The sequence below is a fragment of the Lactuca virosa genome, chromosome 3 (assembly GCF_052849685.1).
Source record: "Lactuca virosa cultivar CGN04683 chromosome 3, Lactuca_virosa_CGN04683_v6, whole genome shotgun sequence".
Lineage (NCBI taxonomy): Eukaryota > Viridiplantae > Streptophyta > Magnoliopsida > Asterales > Asteraceae > Lactuca > Lactuca virosa.
This window is the reverse complement of record NC_136428.1, coordinates 346,347,835-346,364,438: the sequence shown is the minus strand read 5'-3', so window position 1 is coordinate 346,364,438 and position 16,604 is coordinate 346,347,835. Positions and strand designations below refer to the sequence as shown.

Here is a 16,604-nt window from a genome sequence, read left to right as displayed (position 1 = left end):
CGCTGGTAGGCACGAGAGATTAAAATGGACTTGACTAGGCATTAAGAACATAAGGAATCTAGAGACTTGAAAAATCTTGAACTAGATAGATCCATTTAGCCTGACAATACGACACTCAGATAGGTTGAGCAGGGAGATATACATGATAATTCACCGGTCACATTAAAGTAATCCGTATCTAGAACTGTGGTTTAACTCTTCCTCGATGTACGGACTTTGTCCTTAATTCCGGTATTGATGGGGCGACTGGGGAATTCCGATAAAGTAGGTCTGTAGGAAATTATTTTCTTGCTTTCTTTCTGTTAGTCATATGTTGCCTCCTCTGCATGATTGAAATACATCCGACCTGGACTGTAACATATGTAATTCTATTTCTCTGCATCTTCTATCTATGCGATTCTTCCTGTCTGTTAGCCATATGTTGTCTCCTTTGCGTGATTGAAATACATCCGACCTGGTACACAGCATATGCACCATTCTACTTCTCAATCCCTCTAAATCTGGTTAGTCATATGTTTCACCCTCTGAGAGATTGGAAGAGATCCGACCTGGGTGTATAGCATATGCATTCTAAATCTGACTTCTCTCATAATAATTGTCTGCTCACCTAAAGTAAGAAGTACTTTGGAAGTTCCTGATTATTGGGGTATGTCAGGAAGCGGGAAACATGTTCTAGTACATTTAAAATTGAACAATCACTAGGTTGTCTGTAGATCTCGCTGCTCAATTTAGGTGGACAACAATATCTTTGGTCGTCGTCAGCTGAATGGTCCTTAAGGAATATTATCTAGGATCTTAGGATCACATTGTCTTGTCACTTATAGTATGTTCTATTTTTGTCACAATCTCTCGTGTTTAAGTGGACCACAATATCGACGATTGACCAGATCTATTCATGAAGGGAGAGGTACTGATAAACGGATAAAGGCTGTCTAAAAACTTTGATCCCAAATCACTCTTAAAGTTAGATATCATTTTATTTTTGTTAAATTTGTTCATAGTTTCTTCTAATTTAAATATTAGGGGAGAATTAAAAATTTTAAAAATCAAACAAAAATCAAAAAATTCAAAAATCAAACAAAAATCAAAAAATTAAAAATCCAAAAATAGTGTTATTTCTATTTTTCTGTTAAAAAAAAAATTGTTTCTGTTTTATTTTATTCAGAAAATATGAAAAACCCAAAAATATTTTGTGCTAAATTTTCTTTTAGTTTTGTTTTGTCTTGAAAAGTGAATTCAGACGAAGATGAAACTCATGAAGTTTGTGTCGAACATTTCTGAGCCAAGGCTTCATCCGTGATCATCGAAGAATTCTCATTCGAAGGAGCAAGAAATGAAGATTATTCTTTCGACATTCAATCTTTCAACCTCAGAAGATTATGTGACGGATTGCATTGAAGCCTCCTCAATCAGTCTGCTACTATCTTGAACCTGCTGAAGTGATCCAAAAGATTTGTTCACTCTGATGTTCTCTCTGAAGATTCTCAAGCTGAAAGCGCTATATTTCAAGAATCTTATCAAGAAGCCTCCTCACCCAACGTGCGTTCAATGTCAAATTCTGAAGAAAAGCTCAAGTGCTCAAGATGAAGTCATTCATTGAAGATTCATCAAGTTCATATTGAAGTTGTGAAGATATTGAAGATTAAAGCTGAAGCCAAAGCTCCCAATGAAGATTAACAAGAAAAGTCAGCTACTTTTTAGGGGGAGCTTGTTGGGTCAATTAAGAAAAGAAAGCTATAAACCAAGGGGGAGATTGTTGGGTCAAAAATATGGTTTATACTTTGCTTTTCGAGAAAAATGTATTTTTATGTCTAGGATCGTAAACAGCTCAGTTTTTACGGCCGTAAACAGGTTTACGGCCGTAAACCTATTTACGACCCATGTTCCCCAAGTATATATATAGGTGTTAGGGGTGAGGAGTAGAAGATGAACAGAAGAGAGTGTACGGTCTAGAGGAGCTTATGTGTGTGTATTTGAAGGTGTTCTAGAGAGAGAGAAAAGAGAGTGTGTGTTAGTGTGTGTGAATCTTGTATCCGGATCTTCATTCATATCAATACATACAAGATTCATCATCTTCTTCTTATCCTTCTCTTCTATTTTGATATGGTATCATCCGTTTGATTGGGATTCCGCACCATCAATTGGATCTGATTGATACACAAGCAGTTTGGGGACTTACAGAAGTCACCCGCCTCCGGACGTTTCCGCCATTCTGGTCCGGGGGTGTGACACTATCTCCAACGAACACGGGGTTTCTGCTTCTTCAGTATATCCGGGTTGCGTTCTGGATATCTTCGGGGTATCCTTTCCGATCGATTTGATTCCTATTCCCATGGGGAATGTCTGCGTGATTGTGGGTATGGATTGGTTAAGCCGTTTTGGTCCTATGATTGATTGTGAGGGCCAGCGTGTGGTAGTTCGAACACCAAGTATGGGAGAACTGGTTATTGATGGAGAGGGCGCCAGGATGGGTTCAGGGTTTTGTTCTGCAGCCAGCGCTTTGCTATATATTCAACATGGGTATACGAGTTATTTAGCTTATGTAGTGGATACGCGAGTTGGGGATCAGGTTTAAGTTTTAGAGGTCACGGTGGTTAGGGAGTTTACTAATGTATTTCCGGAGGAGTTACCCGGTGTGCCTCCTGAGAGGCAGGTCGAGTTCAGGATCAACCTCGTGCCAGGTGCGGTCCTGATTGCCAAGACGCCGTACCGTTTGGCACCGCCCGAGATGCAGGAGTTGTCATCTCAGTTGCAAGAGCTGCTAGGCAAGCAGTTCATCTGACCGAGTAGTTCTCCGTGGGGAGCGCCGATTCTATTCGTCAAAAAGAAGGATGGTTCACACTGGATGTACATTGATTACCGGGAGTTGAACAAGTTAACGGTGAAGAACGATTATCCCCTTCTGCGGATTGATGATCTCTTTGATCAGCTGCAATGAGCATTTTTGTTCTCCAAGATAGATCAAAAGTTTGGGTACCATCAGGTCAGGGTGAGGGAGGAGGACGTGGAGAAGACCGCGTTTCGGACTCGTTATGGGCATTACGAGTTCGTGGTGATGTCGTTCGGGTCACCAATACGCCTGCGGTATTTATGGATTTGATGAATCAGGTATGCAGGCCGATGCTTGATCGTTCAGTTATCGTGTTTATTGATGATATCTTGGTATATTCCAAGAACAGAGAGCAACATGAGAAGCATCTTCATGAGCTCCTGGAAGTTTTGAGGCGAGAACGGCTTTATGCTAAGTTCTCGAAGTACGAGTTCTGGTTACGAGAGGTTCAGTTACTTGGACACCTCGTTAACCAGGATGGGATTTTGGTCAATCTGGCCAAGATTGAGGCGGTGATGCAATGGGAGGTTCAGAAAACTCCCTCGAATATCAAAAGTTTCTTGGGTTTGATAGGGTACTACCAGAGATTCATTCAGGATTTCTCCAAGATTGCAGTACCCCTCACTCGTCTGACGAGGAAGGGGGTGGATTTCCGGTGGGGTCTCGAGCAGCAGTCAGCATTCGAGACCCTTCGGCAGAGGCTATGTGTGGCCCCAGTTTTGACCCTCCCGGAGGGAATTGAGGATTTTGTGGTTTTCTGTGATGCATCCATCACTGGTTTGGGGGCAGTCATCTTGCAGAGAAGACGAGTGATAGCTTATGCTTCGCGGAAATTGAAGCCGCATGAGAAGAGGTATCCCATGCATGACCTGGAGTTGGGGGTTGTGGTTTTTGCTCTCAATATTTGGAGACATTATCTTTATGGGGTCCGATGTACCATCTACACGGACCACAAGAGTCTGAGGCACATTATGGATCAGCCAAACCTGAACATGAGGCAGCACAGGTGGCTGGACGTATTCAAGGATTATAACTTCTAGATCATTTACGATCCGGGTAAAGCGAATGTGGCAGTGGATGCTTTGAGCCGCAAGTCGGTTGGACCTTCTGTTGGGGTGTCATGTATGAGGATATCAGTGGATTCTCCGCTTGTGGGGATGATTACTGAGGCTCAGGTCGAGGGTGTTCGAAAAGATAATTGGAAGATTGAGAGGATCAGGGGCGAGATCACCAGGGTTGTTCCGGACAGCCGTGGTTTGTTGACCCGTTGCGGTCGGGGATGGGTTCCCATGTCTGGTGGGGCCAAGCAGATTGTATTGGAGGAGGTTCATAAGTCTCATTTTTCTATCCATCCGGGGGCCACCAAGATGTATCGGGATTTGAGGTTGAGTTACTGGTGGCCGTGCATGAAGAGGGAGATCTCCTAGTACATCGAGAGGTGCTTGAACTGTAGGATAGTCAAGGCCGAGCATCAGAGGCCACATGGAAAGCTATAGCCTCTGGAGGTTCCCATGTTGAAATGGGAGCAGATTTCGATGGACTTCATCACCAAGTTGCCAGAGACGGCAAAGGGTTTTGATGCTATTTGGGTCATCATGGATCGATTGACCAAGAGTGCCCATTTTCTAGCAATTCGGGAGAGCTCGTCGGTCGAGAAGTTGGCCAATGTGTATATTCGCAAGATCGTTGCTCGCTATGGGGTTCCGATCTCTATTGTTTCAGACCGTGATTTTCGGTTCACCTCCCGATTTTGGCAGAAGTTCCATGAGGAGTTAGGTACGAAGCTGCATTTCAGCACAGCTTACCATCTACAGACTGACGTCCAGAGTGAGCGGACGATATAGACTCTTGAGGATATGTTGCGAGCCTGTGTTATTGATTTTGGTGGGAGCTGGGACTCCTACCTACCTCTTGCAGAGTTCTCCTACAATAACAGTTTTCACTCCATCATTGGTGCTCCGTCTTTTAAGCTTTTGTATGGGCGGATGTGTCGTACCCCAGTCTGTTGGGGCGAGGGTGGTCACAGGGTCATGGGGAGGACCGAGGTGGTCCTTTGTGTTGGATTAATGTCTAAGTCCATAACTATATTTGGTATGTACTTGACCCGACCCGGCATGGTCCATTTGGGTTGCACTTCACCGGCACAATTTATATGGATAGTCTTTTGAGAATAGTATATTTATGATTTATATTAATATATTATAAGTTCTAATATATTAATATGGAATCATATTATTTAATTAGTATTGATCAAGAATTAATTTAGAATTAATTAAGTGATCAAAAAGAACTAATTAAATATGGACTCTTATATATATGGAATGGGCCAAGTTCATTTAGGTTGGGCTAAGCTTTCATGGATGGTCCATGGAGCTTTTAACCCATGGATCCTATGTAAATGAAAGGTCATGGGTATTAGGGTTTACATGGATGTAACCCTAATCCTCCATAATATATAAAGGGGTCCTTGGCTCATAAAATTGGCACAAGTGTGTGAAAATAAGAGTGGGCCGATTTTAGTGTGCATACATATTCTCTCAAGTTCTTCCAAGGTGTTTTGGTGATTTGTGATTCCATTTGAGGCTTCCACACTATTGGGGCTAAGATCTTAAAGCTTAAAGACATCAAGCTACATCAAAAGGTATGTCATCTAACTAGAACTTTGTAGTATACGTGCTTCATAATATGCTAGTTAGGATGAAACCTTGGAATAGTTTATATTTTCATGTATAATAGAGAAAACATAGATCCAAGGTTTATAGGGTTGCATGTACACCATAGGAGTGTTACAATGCTCAAAACCCAACAGTGGTATCAGAGCCATGGGTTGTTTTCTGTTATATTGATGCAAATGTTTTATTTTCAAGTTGAAAAAAAAGAAAAAAAAAACATGACGTTTGTCAAATTTTAAGAGAATTACTTATTTTGTGAAAAACGAATTATTTGTAAAATTTGAATCATTTATTATATGAGTTGAATTAGGTCAAATTTAGTAAAAGATAAAATGATATGATTATTTTATTAGTTTTAAAAGTTTGATCTAAATGTTTTAAGGAGTTACATATTTTGTCATAAAATTTTGGAGCTCAAAAGTTTTTTTTTAAAGTTGTGATCTTAAGGGTTTTTGAAACTTCCATAAGTTATGGATATGAAAGTTTTTTTTTTAAAAAAAAATTTGATTCAAAGTTTTTATGGAGTTACAAAAATTTGGTGTTAATGTTTTAAAGAATTTAACAACTTGTTCTTAAGTTATGGAACATGGAAAGTTTCATCATAAAACACCATTAATTCCATAAGTGATGGAATCCAAAGGTTTTCAAGAATTACAAAATTTGCCCTCAAGTTTTGGAATTTGAGAAAAGTTTTTTATGAAAAAAAGAATTGAATTCTAAAACTCTTGGGTTCATAACTTAAACAATTAATTAAATGGTTTTAATTTTGAGTTTAATAATTGGAATTATGATGTTTTGTTGAATAGTTCAAATTAACTCTTATGGACTTTATTAATAGTTAGTTAAAGCGTTTAATTAAAAGAGTATTATTAAATCTATAAATATATGGTTTGAGTTTAATTAAATTAAAAGTCTAGTTTAATTAATAGATTAAACCACCAAGTATTTTAAATGTCTAAAATACACCCTTATACTATTATAATATTAAAAGTTTAATATATTATATGTATAAGAGCAAGTCGTCTTACCATTAGTAGGCCTCATTCACGAAGCCGGTCTATAAGGGGGGTATAAGGTTACTGCCTATAAAATGGCAGTTTAATGTGTGTCCACTCTCACTCACCGCTTCCTTGACCGGTGGAGGGTCGTTAGCCGAACAGGTAGGACAAGGACTATAATTCTCCCTTCATTATAAGTATAATGATAAATACTAAGTAACTAAACACTTATAAATTCTCAATCTTAATTACTTAGGAAAATGTGAATAAGGTGCTAATCCATGAAATTACACTTTGCACTTTGTTTAAGCTGTTAGTGGAGCGTGTGTGGTTAACCGGCACACTAACCTGGACTTAACAAGGTAGGCAAAGGGTAACTTAATGTTTATCATAGTATCGTTGGAGCGTGTGTGGTTAACCGGCACATCGATTGAGGGGTAAATATTAAGGGTACCAAGTATATATTTGCATGGTTACTTCACACCTTGTTTTGTGATCCTCGACATCCCAGTCACAAAACCTGAAGGGCACACTCGAGATTGAAACATGCCATTGAAAAGTTCAATGAATCTCAAAAGAATCTAGGAGTTTCAAAACCAATTAAAACCTAATAATACATTTCGTTTATCTTGGTGGAAATTGGTGAATCGTCATTCACCTACCTTCAAATATTTTATAGCTTGGATTACGACATCCCTCTTCCAAGTTATAAAACATTTTGTTGGGTCCTAGCCTTAATATATCATATTGGGTGTTATATTAAGGACTTAAATCAACTTTACATGAATTTCTCTCATTGTTGATGTCTGGTTTAGACAACAATGATCTTCCCAAGCCAAGCTTTCCTAATGAATATGACTTCCCGAGTTTGGCTCATGGAAGTCATACTTTTCTTCCTCCACCTCCTCCAATTATTCTCCCTAACCAACAAGTTCAAGGTCACTCAAGCCCTAATGGCAAGAACGGTCTATGTTTGATCACATCTTAGAGATGAAGTCACATATTGACAAGTCGGGAGAGTTAGCTGTCAAAGTCTTGAGAAAGTTGGATGTTCAATCACTTTCTAAGTCACATAGTAAGTTCCTTTGGGACTACTATGAAACAGACTATGACATGAACCTTAATGATCATATCTATTTGCTTGGTGATGCTGAATCAGCAATGATTTGGAACGATAGTAAAGCAAATTTGATTAGAAGATCAACTTCCCAAAAACTTTATGGACAGTGACAATGGTGACACTGGAAATCCAGAAAAAGCATTCTCTTCCCAATGGAAAGGGATTGGCCATAGTTAACCCGGTTGACCAAATGGTAAAGAGAAAGGCTAAGTCTGAGATAGTCTCATTACCAAAGGGTCCATATTTTTATTTTGCCAAAGGAAGGGGCGTTGATTGCAAAGCTGCCAAATTTACCTAAGGATGTGAAAGTCAATAAGTTTGACTCTACATCAGGTAGAGCCCATTATCTAACTCTGTTAAGTTCTATTCTGAGATCCTCATTACATGATGTGAATGGGTCACATGTTGATGTTTTAAGAATCAAAGAATAGAGAGAAATCTTAAAGGAAGTATATGTTGATTCTGATCGCGAAGGTGGATTTCGATCGCATCAGAATTTTGAGCAGTTGCTTAAGAAGTTATGATATATTGCTAAGGAATAGATAACAACAATTTTACATGTGGATTGTAAGGATAAGTTTTTCCGCCAAGTTTTAAAATAAAAGAAATTTGTTTAATTTTATTTATTTGAAGTATCCTTACAATGGCATTTGTGGAAAATTGTTGCTTATATGATTCCACTGACAGCAATATTGGAAAATGGATTTGATTCTTTCATTTGTGGTAGTGTCTAAATTTAACAAATCAGGAAAGTTCCTCATCGCCCAAGTTTCAATTGGACCGAAACTTGGAATCATGCAAGTTGAATAGTATGATGAATGAGAACTTTCAAGCATTGGAAAATCAAGACTAATTACTTGTTCACATGGATGTGTGATTCAAGTGAAGGACTAAAGGGATCGAGTACACATTCTTGTGCACTGGTCATGTCCACCACAAAGCTCGTTAAGACTATTTGATTTACTAAAATTTAGTAAATATGGTTATACTTACAAGTTTAAGTATAATTCTGAAACATTGGAAAAGTCTCAATGTATGGCAGAACGAATGGGAAGAATCAAATTAGGCAGAAAGATAAAAGTTTCTCAAATCTGAAAAGATGGGAGAGTACTTTAGTATCATGTTTGTGATCATCTTAATGATTTAGAAATCATATCACAATTAGTCCTCTAAAGGTCATCTTAGTGCATTTTTATGACTAAGAAGAGGAGTCATGAATTGTTGAAATAGTTAGATCAGGAAGATGAGTCATACTTCGTTCCAAAACAATTCTTAGAGTCATACTCCAAGATTGTAACTTGAGTGACATATCTTAAAGAAAGGTTTAGAACACTTGTCAAATGTAAGAGTAAAAGTGTCCTACTCTTGTACATTTGAAATTGGAAAGTTGTGATGTTTTGGATAAAACAAAGACCAACTAAGGCCAATTGTGTGAAGTGTTTGTCTTGATAAAGAATCCGCACTATCTCTTGAATATTTGGCAAGATAGTCTTATATGTCAAGAGGATAGTGGGAGTCTTAAAGATCCTAAAAAGAATTTCAAGAACTAATCAAGCATAAAACCTGAGGTTCTTCACTAGCACACGACTTGAGGTTTATAACCTATCGTGTTGACATATTCTGTGCCCATTCCAGTTAAAGTTGGCTTTGCATAGGAGTTCTGAAAGTTCTCAATTGGTTGCATAATAACTTGGAAGCAATGGCAGGCCCTGTACTGCTAGGTGGCAAGAAGTAAAGATTGCAAAAGTTCAATCCATATGAGTTTGGATTTGTCATTATCCTTGTCTTGTGACTATGGTTTTGACGATTCACATGGATAAGAACACATACACCATAAAATCTAGGGGTCATAAGGTTTCTCTCCGATTCATGAAAATGATGGTGAGGAAACACTTCCACCAAGTAGATTTGAAGCAGATGGCAAAAGGTCTAAACAATTGAGACTATGATTACGGCATCCCTTTTCATAGTTCTGAAATTGTTTAGACACACATGCATCCTATCTAAGGAAAGGTGTATGATTTTGATAAAGTTTTATCAAAGCATCACGTATCAGAAATCTGAACTTTGGTAAGAAAGTCATTAAAGTATTGATTTCTAGAAGTCCAACTGATTTCTGAGTACATGTCAAAGCTAGTGGGAGCATAAGTGTTATGCTAATAATCATCATGTTAGTGGGAGCATGATAATTATTGTTAGTGTTGCAAGTTAGCAATGTTAATTATAGAAAACAAAAGTTTCAATTCCTGAGGCTGCAGGGATTGAAAAAGTTGTTTTGCTATAATTAAGGGAGAGGATATACTTCATTTCAGTTCTAAAGGCTTAGATTGAGACCGTAATCATCTTTAGTCAAGAATATAGATATGAATTTCATGTTGGATTGGTTCAACTTAAGGAAATTCTATATATTGTGTTCTCAAAATTCGATTATGATTACGGCATCCCTCTTCATAGTCAAATTTTGAAAACATGGCAAATAAAAATATTGTAGCAAAAGACTGGTCTAGAATCATGTCTTTATGTGAGACATCATGAATCATGTACCATTTGCTTTGGGTACAGGATCGATTGCATGTGCTATAATATTTGTCATTTCTAAATTTTTCCAAATGCCCAGAGGCATTAAGAAGGGAAAAGGTATAGAATTGGATATGACTAAAATGATTAAGCATTGGTAACTCGATAATATCTTATATTCTTAAAACCTAGAGATATGAGTTGTTACTATGAGTTGGTTATACATTGATTGCACGAAAACGCATTGGTAACTCGATGTTATAAAACGTGCCTTTGTGTATGATTCAACAAGTAGTAGAACAAGCCATATGAGTCGAAGTTTATCCATTCCTTTTACCTTCGGGATAAAAGCGATATATGTGCGCCCCTCGATGATTTAGCAATGACACATGTGAGTGCCTGGCCAAGCCAGGACTGATTTGATTTGTTCAATCAGTCAGTCATCATAAATCGAAAATCGGGAAACAATAAATGGACAGAGAGAATGATTATAATCCATGTCCCAGTCCATATGATATCTAGAATGGAGGAATATATGATCCCTTATCTAATGGACAAGTCATTGACAAGGTCAGAGTTCGACAGCGGCTTTAAGAGCTACGATTGCCAGTTAGGTTTTGAAGTCATACTCAATAATAGTTTTAGACTTATCCAAGTGGGAGACTGTTGGATTAATGTCTAAGTCCATAACTATATTTGGTATGTACTTGACCCGACCCGGCATGGTCCATTTGGGTTGCACTTCACCGGCACAATTTATATGGATAGTCTTTTGAGAATAGAATATTTATGATTTATATTAATATATTATAAGTTCTAATATATTAATATGGAATCATATTATTTAATTAGTATTGATCAAGAATTAATTTAGAATTAATTAAGTGATCAAAAAGAACTAATTAAATATGGACTCTTATATATATGGAATGTGCCAAGTTCATTTAGGTTGGGCTAAGCTTTCATGGATGGTCCATTGAGCTTTTAACCCATGGATCCTATGTAAATGAAAGGTCATGGGTATTAGGGTTTACATGGATGTAACCCTAATCCTCCATAATATATAAAGGGGTCCTTGGCTCACAAAATTGGCACAAGTGTGTGAAAATAAGAGTCGGCCGATTTTAGTGTGCATACATATTCTCTCAAGTTCTTCCAAGGTGTTTTGGTGATTTGTGATTCCATTTGAGGCTTCCACACTATTGGGGCTAAGCTCTTAAAGCTTGAAGACATCAAGCTACATCAAAAGGTATGTCATCTAACTAGAACTTTGTAGTATACGTGCTTCATAATATGCTAGTTAGGATGAAACCTTGGAATAGTTTATATTTGCATGTATAATAGAGAAAACATATATCCAAGGTTTATAGGGTTGCATGTACACCATAGGAGTGTTAGAATGCTCAAAACCCAACACTTCGGACCACATAGATGATCAGGCAGAGATTGCAGACTGCTCAGAGTCGACAGAAGAGCTATGCCGACCGATGTCGATCTAAGTTGGAGTTTCAGGTCGGCGACATGGTGCTATTGAAAGTCTCACCTTGGAAAGGTGTGATTCGCTTCAGGAAGAGGGGTAAACTGGGTCCTCGGTATATTGGACCATTACGGGTTGTTGCCAGGGTTGGCAAGGTTGCTTATGGATTGGATCTCCCTGAGGAACTGAGTCAGATTCATAGCACTTTCCACGTTTTGCAGCTACGAAAGTGCATATTGGATGAGGATGCAGTGGTATCATTGGATGATATTCAGGTTGATGAGTGCCTGAACTACGTTGAGAGGTTGGTAGCTATTCTGGAAAGGAAGGTAAAGGTTTTGCGTAGCAAGGAACTACCTTTGGTAAAGGTACAATGGCAGCATCGGAGGGGCTCTGAGTGGACCTGGGAACCGGACGCTGAAATACAGTAGAATTATTTGGATTTGTTCACCATAGTGGTCTTCGAGGACGAAGCCTAGTTCAAGTGGGGGAGAGCTGTAACATCCCGATTTCGAGGTATGAGATTTATTCTTTAAAGCAAGTTTTCCTTTGGAACTCGGCGAGTTGATAGCCTCAACTCGGCGAGTTGGAGGGTTTTGGGTCGCGTGTTTTTATGGACCAACACGACGAGTTGGGTGGGGGAAACTCGGCGAGTTGGCGGCTGGATGATAAACCTTAAATTTTAGGGTTTTGCACCCTATTTAATCTCCTTAAGTTCCTAGGGCTGATCTTCTATCAGCCTCCAAACCCCCCATATCGGCCCTTGTGAACCCTAATCACCCTTCCCTCTCATTTTGTGATCTAGTGTGGTATTTTTGAGCAAAAGGAGAAGAAGTAAGAAGAAGGAAGCAAGGATCTAGAAAGCAAAGTTCTCATCTTCAGATTGGCTCTCTTATGGACCTTTATAAGTGTCAAAGATCCGATTTTTACTCCTTTATGTAGCTAGATCTTGAGTTTTGTCCCTTTTTCTCCTTATTCTTGGATGTTGCATCGGATGGATCTTATAAAGGTTGCAACTTTATGAATCTCCAGGTCAAGGTGACCTTATGGTAGTTTGGATCTGGTCCTTAGCTAAGTCTTAAAGCCATGCATGGAGTTTAGCTCACATTTTCCCTCTTTGACCCCATTTTGAGTTCAAGACATGCATTGGACATGCATGTCTATAAAGCACCAACCTTAGGTTGATGTTGAAGCTAGGATATCTTTTAGAAAGGTTGGGTTTCCAGATCTCAAGGACTTTGTGCTTACTGGTTAAGCCCATGAGTTTTCAAGCCTTGTGAGGGGGGTTTTTAAGCACTTAGAACAACCCCTAAGGATAAAGTTGGAAACTTTATCCTTTTACACAACATTTGAGTTCAGATCTGAGCCTTAGAGTCCTTGGACTCGAGGAATCAAATGAATGTGTTATGCTGGAAAACTCGACGAGTTTTCCAGCCAACTCGTCGAGTTAGCTAGGGTTTTCCCGACCTTCCGAATATTATAGAAACTCGACGAGTTTGTTGGTACACTCGACGATTTGTGTCAACATGGACTGTTGACCTTGACCGTTGACTTTGACTTTTCCCATGGTGGACCAAGTTGACTTTTGAGGGCATTTTGGGTATATCAGGGTTTTGATGGAATTAGTCACATGGTGATTGTAGGCGTTTGAGTCGGGAGCTGAGAATTGGAGTTAGATCTTATCAGTTCAGCACTACTTGTGAGGTGAGTGCTCCTCACTATACTTGTTGGGTCGAAGGCACCAAGGTCGGCCCCTTATTGGATTGTTATCCTGAATATTTCATGATGAAGTAATGCGGTGACCTATTAGATCTGTATCCTGGTAGATAGGATGATACTATGCTTAGTGATCTGTAAGATCTGCATGTTTGTATTTTGTCTGGTTATATGTTTATGTGTAATGTATATGTCGACATGTTATGTGTGGTTGGGTTGAGGCGCTCCTGCTTTGTGTTGAAGGTTAAAAGACCCAGGGCATCCCGGATAGACTGAAGGCCAGTGGGGCGTACGAGTCAGGCCGAAGGCCTGAAGATCGTTCGAGATAGGCCGAAGGCCAAAGGTGGTGTACCAGTCATGTTGTAGGTTCTGTGAGTGTACCAAATAGACTGTAGGCCGGTGGGGTATTCCAGTCAAACTGAAGGCTCTAAATGCATGTTGTTTATGATATTATTCTGGTTTTTTATTGTGTGGGTATTTTGAGGGAATCTCACTAAGCTTTGGGCTTACAGTTGTGGATTATGTTTCAGGTACCTCAGAGGATCACGGGAAGGCGAAAGCGTGATCGTGCTCCTCCTCATATTTTATTTTCTAGATTTCTGGGATTTCTCTGATGTTGAACTTATTTTGGAAACAATTTGTACACAATGATGGTTTTTGGATTTAATAAAAACTTTAAAAAATTTCATGATTTTTTTTAGTGTTACAAGTAGGCTTGGGCTTAGGAGTTGGGTTGGTAGCAGGAAGCTTCCCTTGACCATTCCGTTTGCCCTTGCCTTTCTTGGTAACTTTTCCTTTCCCCTTACCAGTATTATTACCGGTTTTCTTCTTGGAGATTTGACCCGGCCAGATCATCAGCACTGGATTGTTCCCAGATTTCTTGATGTTTTCCTTGGAATTCTTGAGCATGTTATGAATCTCATTGATGCTCCTATCCCAATCATTCATTTTGAAGTTCATCAGAAATTGGTTGAATGACTTAGGCAATGAGTCTAGGATCATATCGGTCGCTATTTCATCCCCAAATGGGAATCCAAGTTGGGCAAGTTGCTCAACATAAGCTTTCATTTTGAGCACATGTTCACTCATAGAAGATCCCTCAATCATCTTGCAACCAATGAAAGCATTCAAGGTATCAAACCTCTCTTGCTTAGCCTGAACTTGAAACATGACTCTAAGTTGTTCAATCATTTCAAAATCTTCATGAAACTCAAAATTTTTCTAAGTTCAGGAGTCATAGTTGCAAGCATGATGCATGCCACTTCGGTCGAATCATTTACATATTTCGACCGAGCATCTATCAATGCTTTGGCAGTATTGGATGGGAGTTCTTCTGAGATAGGTTCATCAAGGACATAGTCCTTTTTCTCAAGCTTAAGGACAATCCTTCATTGTCTGAACCAATCAAGAAAGTTGGGTCCACTTAGTTTTTCTTTTTCGATGATGGATCAGATGGTGAGTGATGAGGTGGTTACAGTTGGGGTAGTCATCTACAAAACAATGAGATTCATTTTAATATCTTTGACATAATTTCTTTTAAAACTAGTTACCCTTCAAATTTAATTTAAAAATCTAAGATCCACATCACCCAAAATAACTTGAGGCGGTGACCCACATCACAAGTGATTTTATTGATTGGTAGGTTGCGATAACCAATTACAACTCTTATGTAATTCATAGATTTATGGGATCCAAAAAAACATTACTTTGTTTTTAGGGTTAATGTCACTATAGTCCAACGAATTTTTCATTTTAGATTTAAAAGGCACCTCATGTTATTTTGTGGTAGTCTAGAGGCATAAACTGTTATTGACCTATTAAAAAAATGTAATGAATGCATCTTCTTCCGGTTTCACATGTAAATCACTGATGATGTGGATTAATGTAGCACACATGGATTTTTTTTTAGTTTTTATTTGCTTTTTTATTTCTTTTTCCTACAACAAATAAAAATAAAATTATATTTTATATTTTAATAGATAAATCATCTAATGATTTAGCTCTCATCAGTAAAGGGCTCCAATTCTAAAAGCAAAAATTAGGATTCTGGATCTTGAAGCTTCCAAAGGCAAAAATGTTATTCATTTCTTCCTGTAGGTTAGATCATGGAAGGCGATTGGAAGCTTCATTGACCAAACAATAGGGTTCTGCACATTTAGTAGTTGGTGGCTAATTTGAAGATGAAAATGGTGGATTTGAAGCTTCTAGATCAAACCTAGAATTGATATGAATAGAATATTGTATGTTCTTTATTGGGTTAATGTTCTTAATGTTTGGATGATATTAAAAACGAGTAAAAGATTGTGGGATCAAACCATAAATCAATTTCAAATGTTCTTCAAAAGTTCATGTTCTTAATGTTCAAATGTTTTTCATATCCAAATGTTCTTCGATGTCTTCCAGATCTGGAAATGATAATGTGTGGTACCTTCACCTTCATCATTCTTCTCTCCCACTCTAGATCTGGAAATGATAATGAACTAGATCTTAATGTTTGTGGGTTAATTTCTTTTATGGGTTTCTAAGATAACGTAACACACGAGCAATATTATTCGGATATTTATTGTGTTGTGTCAATTTTGATTATGCATGTTTTTAGTCTTTATTGTTATCGGATTGGGCATGTCCATCCGTCATTGTGGTGCTAGGGTTAGACTATAAATATAGCATGCATGTATCGTTTTAGCGTTAATGTTTTGGTAGCCCTATGTATCTTTACAGAGAAGTTCTAATCAAACTCTTCTAAGATATTGATAATAAAGCATTCGGCACACATTTAATCCTTGTTCTTATTGTTTGATTCAACTAAATTGTTCTGAATCTATCGATCACTGTTTTATTGTTTCAACAATTGGTATCAGAGCAGGAGATTGTGTAATACATACGCATATCTTCTGTCGGGCTTACTAGGGGTTTGAGTTATTATCAGATCTGTTCTAGTCGTCTTCATCATTTCTATTGCTTGTAGACATTAGATCTGAGTCATTGTTTTACCCTAATCTCGATTAGTATCTTACACATCTGATTCTTTACAGTTTCGATTATTTTGTCAAAGATGAATCCAAAAGATCCACACACCCTTTCTTTCAATCTTTCTAGTAGCATTGGATCGACTACCATGATCCCAATCCTTTTCCCTCAAGACTACGAAGTTTGGGCTTTACACTTTGAAGACTATGTTCTTGGTCTTGAAGAACATGGAACCCTGATATGGGAAGCTATGACGCAGCAGACCTTCATGCATATTGCCTTAAGAAAGGTCATTAAGACTCAA

At 38.3% G+C, this 16,604-nt stretch overlaps 1 protein-coding gene across 1 annotated transcript; it reads right to left on the bottom strand.

Moving 5' to 3' along the window:
• Positions 1-14,005: 14,005 nt before the first annotated feature.
• On the bottom strand, positions 14,006-14,521 carry LOC145164853 (uncharacterized). The gene has a single exon (XM_079083514.1). It carries the CDS (start codon positions 14,519-14,521, stop codon positions 14,006-14,008), a length of 516 nt encoding a protein of 171 aa, XP_078939640.1.
• Between the last annotated feature and the right edge of the window lie 2,083 nt (positions 14,522-16,604).

What these genes read in the sequence shown, in the direction of transcription:
- LOC145164853 (XM_079083514.1), bottom strand. Translation starts at nt 14,521, where the DNA reads ATGATTGAACAACTTAGAGTCATGTTTCAAGTTCAGGCTAAGCAAGAG.